Source organism: Fonsecaea multimorphosa (assembly GCF_000836435.1).
Source record: "Fonsecaea multimorphosa CBS 102226 unplaced genomic scaffold supercont1.39, whole genome shotgun sequence".
Taxonomy (NCBI): Eukaryota; Fungi; Ascomycota; class Eurotiomycetes; order Chaetothyriales; family Herpotrichiellaceae; genus Fonsecaea; species Fonsecaea multimorphosa.
The window spans coordinates 6384-23070 of NW_015971673.1; the positions used below are offsets into that span (position 1 = coordinate 6384).

General features: G+C 43.4%; 3 protein-coding genes across 3 annotated transcripts; 2 read left to right on the plus strand and 1 right to left on the minus strand.

The window, feature by feature from the left end:
* Positions 1–9459: 9459 nt before the first annotated feature.
* Z520_11429 (uncharacterized protein) lies at positions 9460–11975 on the plus strand (the record flags this gene model as incomplete). The annotated part of the gene is made up of 5 exons (XM_016781918.1): positions 9460–9559; positions 9630–9661; positions 9723–9797; positions 9855–11078; positions 11118–11975. 5 exons carry the CDS (start codon positions 9460–9462, stop codon positions 11973–11975), a joined length of 2289 nt encoding a protein of 762 aa, XP_016626889.1.
* Positions 11976–12405: 430 nt separating this feature from the next.
* On the minus strand, positions 12406–14038 carry Z520_11430 (uncharacterized protein; the record flags this gene model as incomplete). The annotated part of the gene is made up of 3 exons (XM_016781919.1): positions 12406–13537; positions 13630–13831; positions 13891–14038. 3 exons carry the CDS (start codon positions 14036–14038, stop codon positions 12406–12408), a joined length of 1482 nt encoding a protein of 493 aa, XP_016626890.1.
* A 423-nt stretch (positions 14039–14461) lies between these two features.
* On the plus strand, positions 14462–16064 carry Z520_11431 (uncharacterized protein; the record flags this gene model as incomplete). The annotated part of the gene is made up of 2 exons (XM_016781920.1): positions 14462–15743; positions 15799–16064. 2 exons carry the CDS (start codon positions 14462–14464, stop codon positions 16062–16064), a joined length of 1548 nt encoding a protein of 515 aa, XP_016626891.1.
* Positions 16065–16687: the final 623 nt, after the last annotated feature.

Genomic DNA, 16687 nt, shown 5'->3' on the forward strand with positions numbered 1-16687 from the left:
TATAGAGTAATAGTATACTTATAGAGTAATAGTATACTTATAGAGTAATAGTATACTATATATATAGAGTAGTAGTATATTTATAGAGTAATAATATACTTTATAATAGAGTAATAGAGTATTTATATATATTAATGGTAATAAATTATCGATAAGATAAGAAAATGAACTAATAGTATAGAGAGAGTATAAGAGAGTATAGATATACTAGAGGAAGAGGAAGATAAGTAGGTAGATAATAAGATTCTCTATCCCTAAGGGGTAAGACCTAAATATAGTATAGAATATATTATCTATAAATTTGGTCTAAGTTATAAATAGATTTATTAATATATAATACTAACTCTATATTAGACAATTAAGACTATCTTAATACTTAAGGATAAGCGCTCTAGAGAGCGAGAGTAATTATTAGGAATCTCTTAGGATCTCTCTATAAATTGGATAAATAAGCTAAGCTAGATAAAGAAAAGATAATATATCTATTATAGATAAGAAATGTATAGAGAGTATACTCTTCTTAAAGTCTCTTTAAGACTTTAAGTCTCTATATAAGAGCTAAAGCTACTAATACTAGATATTATTACTTCTATTGACCTATCTATCTATTAGTAATACCTTATAATAACTTACTAAGTCTTCTCTTAGATCTATTAGGCGATTTTAGGAAATACTCAGAAAGTATACTCTATTTCTACTTATTATAGACTAGGAGTAATCTAGAAGTTAACTCTCCTAATAATCTAGATAATCTATTAATTAATTATCTAAGTTCTTTTCTAGTACTATACTAAAGAAAGAAGTAGAACTCAAGTTCTTTAACTTTTCTATACTAGCTAATTAGAAGTTAAGATTATAATCCTATATAATATATAACTTAATTCCTTTATATTATTAGATTTATAACTCTCTAACTTAGCTTCTCCTATTATACTATAAATCTTACTTTATTATTATTAATTTCTATATCATATTGTCAGAGCCGCTCCTTTAAACCTAAGCGGGTTAGATTCCTCAGTCATAGTTCCTTAGTAAGCTTGAGCTAGGTAAAGAAGGTATAAGGTATAAGTAGTCTAATAACTAAGACGGTGAAGTAGTTAATATATAAATTAGCTACGAAGAGAGTATAAGCTACCTAGGGATAACGAGCGTAACTATATAGTTATAAGGGCTTCCTAAATAGGTAACGGGAATAGTATATTAATATATTAATATATTAATATAGTGATACACTAGTATATTACCATATCGGACACTTCCCTTTTTAGTCGTCACGTATCCTCCGCCTCAGCCTTATACCCTAGACGCTAGACTATGCTCCTCTTGAGTGACTTTCCCTAGGTTATCCCGCCCGAGGTCGTATAAAAGGCCTATTCCTAACACTATCTCCTTCCTAACCTATTCGTTATCCTTAACGTACTTAAGGTAGGTCGCGCCTATCCTTCTCTCTTCTTTCCTTCTTCCTTATGACTAACTATATAGGCTTTCCGTATCATTAAAACTCGCCGTTCCTCTAAACTTATAAAGACTTAAAGTGAGCGTCGTATCGAACTCGTAGACTCTATCGCTTCCGATCTTGATAATCTCGTAATAGTGGCCTATATCGAATACGTTAACTACGAGGTAGTTTATTACTATAACCGAGAGTAATCTTTATCGTATACCGAGTATCTACGGAGATAGCGAAAGTATAACGGTACTTTCTCGATAGAGGAATTCCGAAAAGTAGAGGAATAAAAGAAATAACTAGTCTCTAAATCCCGACTAAAACGTAGGGAGATCTCAAAGCTACGAAAGGCCTTAATTAATATATAGACGGCGCTAGTTTCCGCGGAGGAGGAGGAGTTAAATCTCTAGGATTCTCTAGCCCGATTAGAGGAGACTTCGATAAATATACTACGTTATAAGATATAGACGCTAGGGGTTTTTGATAATCTTCCTTCGTCCGAGGAGATAGCTCTTATAAAGTCTAACTTTATCTAGTCCGAAGCCCCGGTCGTCGAGTAGATCGACTAGGACGTGGTACTAGCTAACGAAACCACTCGGGGTATCGCTCTTAGGTTTTCCCCAGAACCTCCTTCGAAAGGTGAGCTTCCGGTTCCTAACTGTTTTCGGACTCGTCGTAACCTAACTACTTAATTAGATAGTGAGGAGTGCCACGTATAATTCGTTTTTATAGCACTTTCTCTACGTCGTACTCTTCTAGTGCGACTTCTTCGTCTAAAGGTATTAATCTAACTAGCTTAGCGTTTTTTAGTACTAGTTCTAGGAGCGAAATATAAAAGATATTATAGATTCTTATATCTTTAGGTAGCTCTAACTAGTAGTTAACGTTTTCTAGTTTCTTCTTAACTTTAAACGATCCTAGTTTTATATAATCTAGTTTCGCGTTTAGTCGTTTTATTTTAACGTTTTTTCGTAAGAGATATACGGGGTCCCTCTCTCGTAGAGGCGGTCCCTCGACCCTTTTCTTATTATCGTACTTAGCTATTCTATCGGCGATAAATTTAAGATCCTCCGTGAGCTTACGGTATAACTCCTTAACAGTTAGCGCTTTATTTAACGCTCTAGGGTTAGTGCTACCTTTAAGTGCTTCTTCTAGCCTTAGATAAAATCTATAGTTGACGTAGAACAAACTTATCCCTATTACTAATTTATAGTTATTAAAGTAAAACTAGATAACTAGTAGTAGTAAAACCTAGTTTATTTATCCATAGTCTATATATATCCTTAGGTACTATTCTAGGGTCTAGTTAGTTCTCTCTATTTAACCGTCTATTTATAGGTAGAATAATATAGATAACTTATATTTTGTAGATAGTAACTTTATAAGTTCCTTCTAGAACTTAGACGTGAAGAGCTTATCTCTATCCGTAATAACTTCCTTCGGTATTCCGTAGTTTACGAATATAGTTCGTAGGAACTCGTAAGTAAAGTCTTCCGCTGTCGAACTCTCTAGGTACGGTCGGAAATAAGAGAACTTTATAAGTCTATCGTACACTATAAGGATACTATCGTAAATTACGCCCGTAAGGGACTCCTTTAACTTAGATAGCTTCGTGATAAAATCTATAGTTATTGAGGACTATACTTCTTTAGGTAGTTAAAGTAGTTATAATAGCCTATATAGCTTATATCTACTATATTTATCTTACAAGTAAGTCTCGTATTGCTTAGTGAATTCTTAGATCTCCGTCCTTATTCCTTTCTATAGTTCGTAGTATCGTATAATAATCTCGATTATCTTGTCTATCTCTAGGTATCCTATTAGGGGGTCGTTATAGTACTTTTCTATAATTTATTAATATGTTAACTGTTCTAGTTTTACTATAGCTAGAGTTAGCTATATGTACGTGAGGTACTCGCCTTCCTATTGTAATAGCGATATAGGGGTCGGCTATAAGTCCTCTATATAATCCGGTCTTCGGCTAAGAGCGTCGGCTCTACCATTTTCTTTCCCTTTTATATAGTAGATATAAAAGTTATAGATGGCTAGCGTCTCGGCCTATCGTACTTGTCTTCTATTGAGAGTTTTTATTATATTCTAGTATAATAAGTTTTTGTAGTCCGAGTACACTTTAATAGGGTATCGTAGTCCTTCTAAGTAAACTCTCTAGTATTTAAACGCCTTAACTATCGCGAGTAACTCCTTATCGTAGATATCGTAGTTAAGCTCTAGTCCTATTATCTTCCTTAAGAAGTAAGCTATCGATCTTACTTTCCTATCTAGTTCTATCTACGTGAGGACTACGGCGATCGCGCTATCTAATACGTCGGTTTCTAGAAGAGTTTAGAGGTCCGGGTCGAAGATCGTAAGGATCGAGGCCTCCGTAAACGCCTTCTTTAGACGTTTTATAGCTTCTTTAGTCTCGCTCGTGAGGCTAAAAGATATTACTTCCTTCTTAGTTAGGTTTATTAGGGGTACCGTAATTCTTAAGTAGTTTCGGATAAACTTCCTATAGAAGTTCGTAAATCCTAGGAACGCTTATAATTCCTTTAGTATCTTAGATATTAGCTATTCTAGAACGCTAGTAATCTTATCGGGGTCTATCTATAGTTCGTCTTATAAGATAAGATATCCGAGAAATTTTATCTATTTTTTATAGAATTTATATTTTTCTAACTTTATCGGTAGTTAGTATTCTTAAAGAGTCTCTAGTATCTTCTTTATATATTCTATATACGACTCGTAATCCTCCGAGAAGATTAGGATATTGTCTAAGTATACGACGTAGAAGATATCTAAGTATTTTCGTAAGATATTATTAATAAACGCTTAGAACGTTATTAGTGCGTTAGTAAGCCCGAATAGTATTACGTAATACTCGTATAGGCTATAACGAGTTCTAAAGACGGTCTTCTATTCTTTACCTTCCTTTATACGTACCCGATAATATATATCTCTTATATCTAGTATCGTAAAATATCTCGCTTTCCTAAGTCTATTCTAGAGCTTATCGATCCGTAGTAGCGGATAGACGTTCTTAATAGTAATATTATTTAGTTTACGATAGTCTATATATAATCGTAGACTCCTATTCTTCTTAGGGACGAATAGGATTAGATATCCTATACTAGATTCCGAAGGTCGGATATAACTCTTCTCTAGATATTCCTTAAGATACTTATATAGAGCTATTTACTCTCTTTCGAATAACGAATATAATAGTCTAAACGTAGGTTCCTTCCCCTCCTAGAGCTTTATCTTATAGTCCTATAGCTTATATTTTAGTAGAGTCTCGATTCCTACTTTCTTTTCGAATATAGACCTTAGTACCTCGTATTCCTTTAGTAGCTTCGTCGTTATATATACTAGTATTTATATCGGTCTAACCTATATATACTTCTTTTTACGGGGTCGTTCTACTACTATTACTTCCTCTATTAGAGGATCGTTCGTATAGTTATAGTTATCGAATCGGATCTAGGTTTTTACCTAGTTAATAATAGGATTATATCTCTTTAACTAGGGTATATCTAGTACTAGATTATATTTTATCTTCGTGATATCGAGATTAATTTCTTCTTAATACTCGTCGATATATAACCGAACTTTTCTCAGTTCGTGTAAGACTTCGGATATAACGCTTCCGTTAAAGCCGGATAGCTAATACAGCTATGTTTTCTAAGCTCTCTAGGTTTCTAGCTTCCCGGCTATCCTAAGGTTTATAAAGTTTCCCGTGTATCCTAAGTCGATTATGATACTAACGTCTTATATTACTAACGTCCCTTATAAGACTATAACTTATAAATATACCGTAGTAGCGATCGTTATTATAGTTATATCTATTTCTTATACGCCGTCGATATTAACTCTTAAACGTCGGCGTTCTCTTAGGGTATTTCTCTTTCGGATAAGGCGCCCCGTATCCTATCCTTAGACTAGTTTTTTAGCTAGTAAAGGTAATCTATTTTACCTAAGATAGACTCGGATACTTTATAGTCCTAGTCTTAGTAGCGGTCGATGGACTTCTCGTGAGCCTCCTAAGCTTCTAACGCTATTATCTCTAACCTTTCTAGTTAGAGATAATTAAGATATTATTCGTAATAGTGTAGAACGTTTCGTAACGGATAATGTTCTATTCCCTTATAGGGATATCGATCCTTAATATAGATCTCTATAATCGTCTCTACTAAATATAGTACTTACTATACTTCTTTTCGTCGGCTTACTCGGTAGACTTCCTTAAGCGCGTTCCGGGCTTAGCGTAGGACTCGGTTTCTCTTAATAATATATTATTAGCTATCTTCTCGTTCCAATAAGTCGCTAAGAGCTCTCGAAGTCGCTCTTTATAACTCCTCGAGGTCGCTAGGTTCGTCTAGGTTTATCCTTTCGGCCTATTCTAGGACCTCGCGAGTCTATTTCTTAAGGCGGTCCTCGAAGCTTAGCGTTCTTTTTCGAACTATCTTCTTTAGTTCGACTATCTATATATTGTTATCGTCCTCCCGTTATACTACCGGGTTACCTTCCTAGTGTCCGTGGACGGCGTCCCCTAGAGGGTAGCTTAGGTCGGAGTATAGGTCTATTACGAGGACCTACTTATCCTCTTAGGGCGGCTTCGTAAGATCGTAGATAAGGTAACGATATCCCGGTTTCTCCTAGCGATAACTAGGGTCTTTATATAAGTCGGTATATTAGTATCTTATCCTAATTTATAGGAACTTATTATCTATAGTGTAGTATATCACTCTACTACCGTTTAGGGGGTCTTCGAACTCGACTATGTTAAACTCTAGTCTACCGGACTAGCTTTCCTAAATTCGGTAGGTATACTACGTAATAGGGTTCCCCTCTTAATAGACGTATTTTATATCGGGATTCTACTTATCTACCTCGTATTGAGGATTTTAGTAGAATTGGATAGATACGATCTTTTCTTATTCTTATCGAATAGACGTAGGATCGTATACTATATATTCGTGGGAATCGGCGGTATTTAGGTAATCTAGGTCCTTATAACTCTTAATATTCTAGAACCTTATCTTTAAGTATATACGGTTCTATATTAGGTCTAAGATCGTAACGCTCCCCTAGTCGATCTTGTCTCCGGCCTTAGCTATATTCGCCTCTTATATCGGTATTTTCGTGTCCTTTTTCTTTTCGGCCGCGTTTACCTATTTTTTCTTCGCGCGGTACTCTCGTACGTAGTATCCTTCCCTACCGTAGTTATAATACGCGCCTTTCTACTTTCCCTAATCTTTACCTCGGTTTGCGGGGCCACGAGGCTTCTACGTATCCCTTTTCTTTTAAGCTTAATCAAGGTCTATTAGTATAGGTCTATAGTAAGGTTAACGTAGCTTACGACTATTAGCTTTATAACCCTTAATTATATAGTCTCGGCGTAGGTTATCGTAACGCCGATATTCTTAGTAGTCGTTATCGATCTAGATCGCCTTATCGATCTAGTCCTCGATCTTATCGCTTTTAAAGGTACGGATTTCCTATTTAATCGCTAGCTTAAGACCTTTACGAAATATAGAAATCGCTACTCTATTAGTCTACTCTAATTCGGCGTTTAGAGTACGGAACTTAGTAGTGTAATCCTAGACCGAACTAGTTTACCTTAGGTTTATGATTTATCGCTCCGTCTCTCGTTCTTTATTCTTAACGCCGAATACTTTCTTAACTTTCTCCTTAAAACCCTTAAAGGTAGTAAATAATATAATTGTCTTATCCTCCCTATTATCTAGTTTATTCTCTATATAGTCTTTCACGAAGGGTCGTAGCTATACCTCGGCGGCTCCCTCGAAGTAACTTCCTATAAATAGAATCTTCTTTAAGTCGTCCGGGAAGTCGATGGGGTTCATGAGGACGTATATATCTATATGGTGGATAAACGGCGTTATCCTCTCCTAGGATCTATTGAAGGGCCTAGGCGGATTACTAAGCTTCCCTTTAGCTATTATTCTATCGGTCGTCAGTCGTGGAGTGCTTAGTCCCGCTATTACGTCGTTTAGTGATAGTCTAGACGCTTATCGGGTAAGGAGTTCGTTGGTCGGGGATATAGATCTAGTCGTCCTTCCCTAACTACTTATAGAGTCACCTTCTAGTACTAAAGGTGAGTAGCTAAAGTGTTAGAGCCGCTTCTTTAAACCTAAGCGGGTTAGATTCCTTAGTCATAGTTCCTTAGTAAGCTTGAGCTAGGTAAAGAAGGTGTAAGGTATAAGTAGTCTAATAACTAAGACGGTGAAGTAGTTAATATATGAATTAGCTACGAAGAGAGTGTAAGCTACCTAGGGGTAACGAGCGTAACTATATAGTTATAAGGGCTTCCTAAATAGGTAACGGGAATGGTATGTTGATATGTTGATATGTTGATATGGTGACACACCAGCATATCACCATATCGGACACTTCCCTTTTTGGTCGTCACGTATCCTCCGCCTCAGCCTTGTGCCCTAGGCGCCAGACTGTGCTCCTCTCGGGTGACTTTCCCTGGGTTATCCCGCCCGAGGTCGCATGAAAGGCCTGTTCCTAACACATATATAGAAATCTATTTACTTCTTCTAGTGTATTGGGGAGAGTCGTGCTGAGAGCTGGGGTTTCGCCAAGGCTAGATCTTAGGCTGTACATATATACAGGATAGGTTCAGGCGCTGTGATTGGCTGGCGCGCGCTGGGGTGGAATACTTCTTCTTCTTCTTTGTTCAGTGCTAGTAAGACAGTTAACTTAGCAATCAATCAATCACTCAATCAATAAGTTGCACAGATATCTACTTGTTCGGCTGTGTTATTGTTGTTGTTGGTGGTTGTGTTGTGTGTATACGGCTCCCCCTGCCCACGTACGAGTTGGCTCCCCATGGCCTTGAAGCCTCACCCCAGTTCAATAGTATTATTGATAGGAATACTAAATATTATATAGTACTATTTTTAAATATTCTATAGTTAAGGCTAGTCTCTAAGCCCCTACCTAATTAGACCTTTTAAATTATTTACCGTATAATATTTGCGGTATTATTAATAGGTACTATTGAGTAGGATAGTAGGATTATTTATACTTGAGAATAAATGTAAGTATACTAGAGGTAGAAGGCTATCCGCCTTTCTTATTGAATGATTAATATATAAGAGGCTAAGCGTAGGCAATAATTATTTGGAAATGGTAGATTCACGGCCGGCTCCCCACTTTGCTCACCCCTATCTTGCTCGAGCCGGGTGCGCAATCACTTGTCTCTCACTAGACGCACCTAGGTAGTCTCCAGGCTCAGCTGAAGTCGTCTCGCAGGTTCCGAGCTCGTCTAATGAATACTCGCGGCTAGTGAAAGCAGCGCCGCAGCGCCGCCGCTATGGGCACCGTCATCGGACCGATTATACCTCAGCCGGTGACGGATATACGGTGGTATTGGGGCCACCGGCCTATCATCCTCTTCCGTCGAAACTCCTCCGAAAGTCGTGAGATAGTATTTCTCCACGACTACTGACAGGTGCGCCCCGATCTCAACGCAATTGAGGATGTGGACAGAGACCCGTCCTTCCGCCCTTGGGAAAGTCTTAGGCTTCGCAGCCTTTACTTGGGATATACTACCAAACACAATAGGCCGGGAATGACCGGTCTATTCAAGCGAATCAGCTCTTCTCATTTCATTGAAGCGGCCAATCCTCCTTTCTGGGGCTCTTCTCAAATGGGTAACTGCCTATAGACTGGCGACTTATGGAGGCCCCACAATGTACACCAAGAAATGATGAAAGACGCGCCGGGCCCGAATCTATGCCAAGTATACACTCGCCTCGCCCGATTGGCTCGTAGGGCGCTTTTCACAAAGGTCGGCAGCGACGTATCGCTCTCACTCCTTGGAGTTACGGCCCGATTATCGGACCAGAAACATGACTTTCTCTATATGGATACCACTCGCTGGACCTGACTACATCCGAACTCAAAGGTCGACTATTGACGCTCGCTTGGCTCGCGTGTCACAGGATAATTCTTGGTTGGTGCCTCTCTCTATCACGACGACAAATATGACCGAAAGTGTTCAGAAACCCAGGACTTTATATGAGAAGGTTCTGGAAAGTCATATCGTTGACGAGAAGGAAGATGGGACAGTATTGATCTATATTGGTATGTCAGCATCTCCAGCGTTTAGATGCTGCGCTTTCCGCAACATGGGCTTACATACTATTCGCCGAAGATCGACATTTGATCCATGAGGTTACTTCGCCAGTATGTTCTGTCAAATTGATGATATTACCACTTTGTTCTCCGGCATTGATGTGAATTCCAGCAAGCTTTTGACGGACTGAGAAGTGCTGGCCGCCAAGTTCGGCGGCCAGACTGTACTCTTGCCACGGTCGACCACGTATGTTCCCTTGTCTGCATACAAAGGTCAAAGATTAATGGGTAATTAAAATAACAGAACATTCCAACCGCATCGCGCAAGAATTTCAAGAGCGTGCAAAGTTTTGTTAAGGACAAGAATTCCCGTATCCAATGCGAAACTCTACAAGCCAATGTGGAAGAGTTCGGTGTGCCCTACTTCGGCTTCGACGATAGTCGACAAGGCATCGTCCACGTTATTGGTCCGGAACAAGGATTTACGCTTCCAGGAGCAACTATTGTCTGTGGCGACAGTCACACTTCAACTCATGGCGCCTTTGGGGCCCTTGCCTTCGGCATCGGCACGAGTGAGGTTGAGCACGTCTTGGCCACTCAGACTCTCTGGACGAAGCGCAGTCTAAATCTATCTATTGACGTCCAAGGGACCCTTCATACCGGCGTCACTAGTAAGGATTTAATCCTCTATATTATTGGCACTATCGGCACGGCTAGAGGTACTGGCTACGTAATTGAATTTACAGGGCCAGTCATCCAAGGTCTTAGCATGGAGGCACGTATGTCCTTATGCAATATGTCGATCGAGGCTGGTGCCCGCGCCGGTATGATAGCGCCAGACGAAGTTACATTTGAATATCTCCAGGGTCGCCCACTTAGCCCTAAATATAGAGGGGCCGAATGGAAGAAAGCCATAAGCTCGTGGTCCGCTCTTTACTCGGACAAGGGAGCCAAGTATGACCTGGCCGTTCAAATTGATGCCCGAGAAATCATACCGACAGTCTCGTGGGGATCTTCTCCACAGGACGTTCTCCCTATCACAGGAGTCGTTCCTTCCCCGGACGATTTTGCTTCGGACGAAGACCGCAAGAAGAGCTGTATCCGGGCTTTAAACTACATGGGTCTCACTCCTGGAACTCCTCTCCGGGATATTCAAGTGGACAAGACCTTTATTGGTTCGTGTACTAACTCTCGGATCGAGGACTTAAGGGAGGCGGCACAGATTGTATCGAATCGAAAAGTCAGCCCTCACATTCGACGCGCGATAGTGGTTCCAGGCTCCGGCTTAGTCAAGAAGCAAGCAGAAGCTGAGGGCCTAGATCAGGTGTTTCTAGCTGCCGGATTTGAATGGACGGAGGCGGGATGCTCGATGTGTTGCGGCATGAATCCCGATGTCGTTCTTCCTCAAGAGCGCGTTGCAAGCTCTTCAAATCGCAATTTTGAAGGACGCCAAGGAGACTTAGCTCGTACACATCTGATGTCTGCTCCTATGGTAGCTGCTGCTGCTATAGCTGGCAAGCTCGTGGATGTCAGAGACTTTTTACAACCATGAACCCCAACGAAGCAGACGAAAGCTGTCATCAACATCCAGCCCGAAGAACAAGATGATATCGGCAGTTGGGATCGCGATCTGGATAACAGTGAAGAGCCTGTTGCCGAAAGACCTCAAGGAGATATTGACAGCCATACAACGCGCCAGTCCGGCGGACTGCCGAAATTCACGACTTGGAAAGGGATTGCAGCTCATATGAGTCGGGCCAACGTTGATACGGATGTAATTATCCCCACGGAATTTTGCAAGACGGTCAAAAAGGTGGGTTTGGGTGTTAATGCTTTCTACCCCCTCCGGTATAATCCCAGAGATGGCAGCGAACGCGCAGAATTCGTCCTGAATCAAGGTATCTATCGAGAATCCAAGATCCTAGTGGTCACGGGACCTAATTTTGGATGTGGAAATTCTCGAGAACATGCACCTTGGGCGCTCAATGATTTCGGTATCAGATGTATAATTGCCCCTTCCTTTGCAAATATTTTCTACAGCAACGCATTTAAGAACGGCATGCTTCCCATCACCGTCCAGAATGCGACTGTTATGGAAGAACTTGCTGCCGAGGCTCGGGCAGGCCATGAACTTGAAGTTGACCTTGTCCATCAGAATATAAAATCAGAGTTGGGGGTTGTACTGGCGCAGTTCGAGGTTGATTCTTTCAGGAAACATTGTCTAGTGAACGGAATCGATGAGATCTCCTTGACTCTGCTAGCAGAAGACAAAATTCGGCATTTTGAAGCTCTGCGGACTGCAAACACGCCGTGGCTGGACGGTCGAGCATTCATGAAGCAGAAACACCGACTCAAAAGGAATCTTGAGGCGACACCAGTGCCGGGTGTAGACTTTGCGCCTAAAAAGGGGGGGGCAGAATGGTGATAGCAAATGGTACTGCAAGGCATTGCGGAGGTTCAACAGGAAGAGAGTTTTTAGGCTCTATCTCACCACCAAGCCTGGCAATCATATCCCCCAACATGGCTGAGATTCTGCTGTAGGACAGGTGGAAATCCAAATCCCTTTGGAGCAATTTTCAGACAGACTGTGGACTTATGTGTGACATTCAGAGGTAGGGCGGACGCTGAAGATCGTAGGCACGACAAGAGGAACATTTTTTGATCGCGTAAAAATGTTGACAAGTGGGATGGGAGAATGCCTTGCATAATAGAACTCTGCTCGAACTATTAAACCTTGACACCTTTTACATACTTCTCCCAGGTAGCGGAGTTCCAAAATGTGGTCCTTGGTTGCCTTCGCAAGGAACCTGCCATTGCAATACGAGTTACATTGAATGGTGGTCGCAGAGCTTCCTTCACAAGACATATCGGAAAGCAACCCCGTAGTTTTCGGTTGCAATTCCCACGACTGCAGAGTCGTCACCTCCTTTAGTCTCCGCACCGGCTGCCGTTCCACTAAGCTCGCCCTGGTGAAGATTTTGTCTCTTGAGCCAGAATCTGAGACAGCCAGCTAGGATAAAGTTGAAGAAGAGGAATCCCGCGCAAATCCATTTTCCTTTCGTATAGTAGGGAGCATCGCTCGCTGGGAAAATGCGTGTGCCGACTAATGGTCCAGCCTGCCCAACGATGCAAAGCAGGACGAATGAGACCCCACGTCGGTCGTCAGAGCCTTGATTGTTCAACACCCAGGGAAGAATATTCGCAATGGTCGGGAACAAGCCGCCCGCACAAAGAAAAACGCCAAAGTATCGCGCTGCGGTTTGGTGGGTAGCTGCCTGGATGGTGTATCCCACAGCGGACATGAGTGAACAAGCCATGATTGTGTACCCACGTTGCAGGGTGCGGTCGGCGATATAGGTGCTCGCAATCGTGAGGAGAAAGCTGAAGAAGTATGGCGGCGCGCTGAGGCCTTGTGCGTGAATCGCCGTAAAACCCATTTCCTTCAGAATAATTGGCAAGAAGACAGGGAGAGAAGAGTACGACACGTTGGTGGAAAAGTACATCAGCGCAGCTATCCAGGACTTGAAATCCAGTAGTGCGGCTACCGTGTCCTCGGTCTTCAGCTTCCCACGTCGATCCTCAGCGCTGATATTGCCGACCTGCAGATTAAGCCTCGCGCGAGCCACGTTCTTTTCTTGTTCGTTGAGAAATTTTGCTTCAACAGGAGAGTCGGGAAGTAGAAAGAAGATGAAGAAGGAGAATACTACCGTCGGCAGCCCTTCGGCAAGAAATAGCAGTCTCCACGAAGCCAGCGCGGGGTTGCCAGAGGTAATTCCATACGCCAATGCTCCGGTAAAGCAGTTGGCGAGCGGTGCACATGACAGAAAAAGACCGCACCGGAATCCCAACTCTTTCCTCAGGTAGAAGAAGGAGAGGAAGTATGGCATGCCAGGTGTAAAGGCCGCCTCACTAATTCCAAGAAGCAGTCTGAGAACCATCATGCCCGCCCAAGAAGTGGCTGCAGCCTGACATGTCGCCACGATGCCCCTTTCATCAAACGTCAGCGGTCTATATTCACATCGGGAGAACTCAAGGAGTGGGGTGACGGAGGAGTAGGACTCCTTCTGTCGATTGCTTACCAGATAAGCATGGTAACAGCGGCCCAGATGTGAGGGGGGAAGATCTTCCATCCAAGGACGCCAACCTGAGCCACGAGATATCCGATGTAGAAAATGGTGAGGAGCCAGGGATACCGGCCCTTAGTGTCCAAATCAAGGTCTTCGTTCATGCCGGCGATGGCCGCATTCCCAATGTTGGATCGATCCAAGAATGAAAGGAAATCTTGAAATATAAGTCAGCCAAACGTTGCGAGCTTCCGACGCAGTGTAGTTAGCACTCACAGCATAGCCCGATGAGAGGGACTACACGCCAATCCAGCTTCCGGAGGACTTTCTTTTCCTCCGCATTATGGCGTGCCGGGTAAGTTTCCACGCCAGCTCCCACGCGTGGTGCTTCGTCAAGGGTAACGATTTCATCCAGCTTAGACATGGTGTTGCAAAAGATGGGGAAACAAGATGCTATCCCCACAGCCCTCCGCTGCAACAGCTGGACTCTTTATATCAGGTTTGACTTGGTACCTTCCCGACGGGAGCGGTATGTCGTGAAGAGAACCTCTGTCGTGGTAGTCCGGGGACCTTCTCTTGTGTGCGGCGATGCTCTCGCCGATGGATCGGAGACCCTGTGGAAAGGGCCAACTCCTCGGCCCGGCAATGTACTGAGTAACCAATGCGCTTCGACAACTAGAGATGCTTTACGGTGCTACATATCTTGAAGCCGCTCAATCGGTCATCCGTGGTTGTCGCGGCGTCGCCGTCATATAAAAGGAAGCAGGTTGGTTTGATGCCATACAAATATTTCTTCTATACATGAGTCACTAAACAATAAACCATACTGGATGTCAGGAAAACAAGGATGGGCTCCGTTCGCAATTTCGACGTCGTTGTTGTCGGCGGGGGGAATGCAGCACTCTGTGCAGCGCTGTCCGCGCAACAAGCCGGAGCAAGTGTTGCCATCATCGAGGCTGCCCCGAAGAAAAGTCGTGGGGGTAACAGCAGATTTGCATCAGCAGCGTTCCGGTTCACCCATGGTGGAATTAACGACATCGAGCCGCTGTTACACCCAGGAGCGAAAGCTAGCCTCCAACGTGCGAGGATAGGACCGTATACGAGAGAAAAATACACCGAGGATATGCAACGCTCGTCGCGGGGATTCTACGATGAGCAGGCGTGGCAGGTCTTTCTCGACAATTGCTATGATACCATGAAGTGGATGCGAGACCAAGGAGTATTGTGGAAGCTTACCCTGAGCAAGTTCTTCAAGGAAGAGGACATTGTCGAAGGTGTTGTCGATGTCAACCCGGCCGTGTGTGTCATGAGCGAAGGTGAAGGCGTGGGCCTCACCGACCGTCTCTGGGCAGCCGTCGAAAGAGTCCCGATTGCTACCTTCTACTCAACCCCGGCTTGCGATCTTCTCACTCAAGGCAAACACGTTATCGGCGTCCGAGCCCGCGGCGAGAATGGCTTTATCGACTTCCATGGACAGATCATCTTGGGCAGTGGTGGCTTCGAGGCATCTCCCCGGCTTCGTCGACAATATCTTGGTGAAGGGTGGGATCTCGCCAAGGTCCGGGGCACACGATACAACACCGGGATAATGATTGAAAAGGCCATTGCCGCCGGGGCTCAATCAGTCGGGCACTGGGGAGGCTGCCATGCCGTGTGTATCGACATCAACTCTCCCCAAGTCGGCGACCTGGAAATGGGCGACAAGACCAGTCGTTATTCGTATCCCTTCGGCATCACTGTGAATAGTGACGGACATAGGTTCTTCAATGAAGGCGAAGATACTTTTGACAATACTTACGCCGCCACTGGACAGAAGATAGCCGCACAGCCGGGGGCTCGCGCGTTTCAGATTTACGATCAGAACGTGCTGAAGATGCTGGAGCCGAGATATTCGACTGGAACACCAATAGTGGCAGATACGCCAGCCGAACTTGCGCAAAAGCTAGGAATCAACATCATGCAATTTTGCCAGACTCTAGACGACTACAACGCTGCTTGTCCCAAGTCTGGAGAATTCAGCCCATTTCGTCTCGATGGTCTCTCAACGGGTAACAAACTGGCCATTCCCAAAACCAATTGGGCGCAACCTCTGGTACATGGTCCCTTCGTGGCTTATGTAGTCACTTGTGGTGAGTTTTCCCGGGGATGGTTTGCGATTTACAGCTCTACTGACACAGTCCAAAGGCATTACTTTCACATATGGCGGCCTCAAAACCGATGCATCAGCACGAGTCCTCAATGACGGCGGGGAACCCATGCTTGGACTCTGGGCGGTTGGGGAATGCAGTGGCGGTTTTTTCGCCTTCAACTATCCTGGCGCTGCAGGGCTGATGAAAGGTGCTATATTTGGGCGTATTGCTGGTAGAAATGCCGCACAGAGGGCCGTCAAGAAGCACAGCGACCTATCAGGGGCTACCAAAAGTGGTGCTGGCCTGACTTCACTGCTGTGAAGAGCATATTATATTGCAGATCATCAAGTCCATCGGAATTGAGAAATTGTCTTGGAGTTGATATTGGTATACATTTTCCTGCAAAGGTGAAGAACCGCCCAAAGATTTGAACAGACGACTTTGCTACGAATCAATTCTCTACATCCATGTTTCAGAATGTCAATCTCAAGTGAGCTTGCAGTGTTTATTATCAGGTAAGGACCAGTAAAAGTGGGTGTCTTGCGAGAGCAGTTTGTGTTATTTTCCACATGGAAGAGAAAGAAATGGACGCCAGTCGATGCTCCGATCTAGACAATCTGAGTTACTCGGTACAAGCCCACCAGATTATGCTGACTGATTTGCACGCACCTCCCGCACAATTCCTCGTGGTGCCGGAAGCTTCAGCATTATCGTTTTCGGCCTACTAGATCTAGAATGTGCGCCTCAGTATTAGTTAGCATGTATTCCGAGCCTGCTAACCGGCAATCCTTTAAGCCAATCAGGGCTTCCCCAGCTCCGAGGCGGGCCGATAAAACGGCCCCCTGCTTCGGCGAGAACCCCAACAAACAAACCTTTCCATTGGTCAGCTGGCATCGGAGAGCGGGCGCGGAGAAACGGGACCGACAATTTGTGGCTTGAGAGCA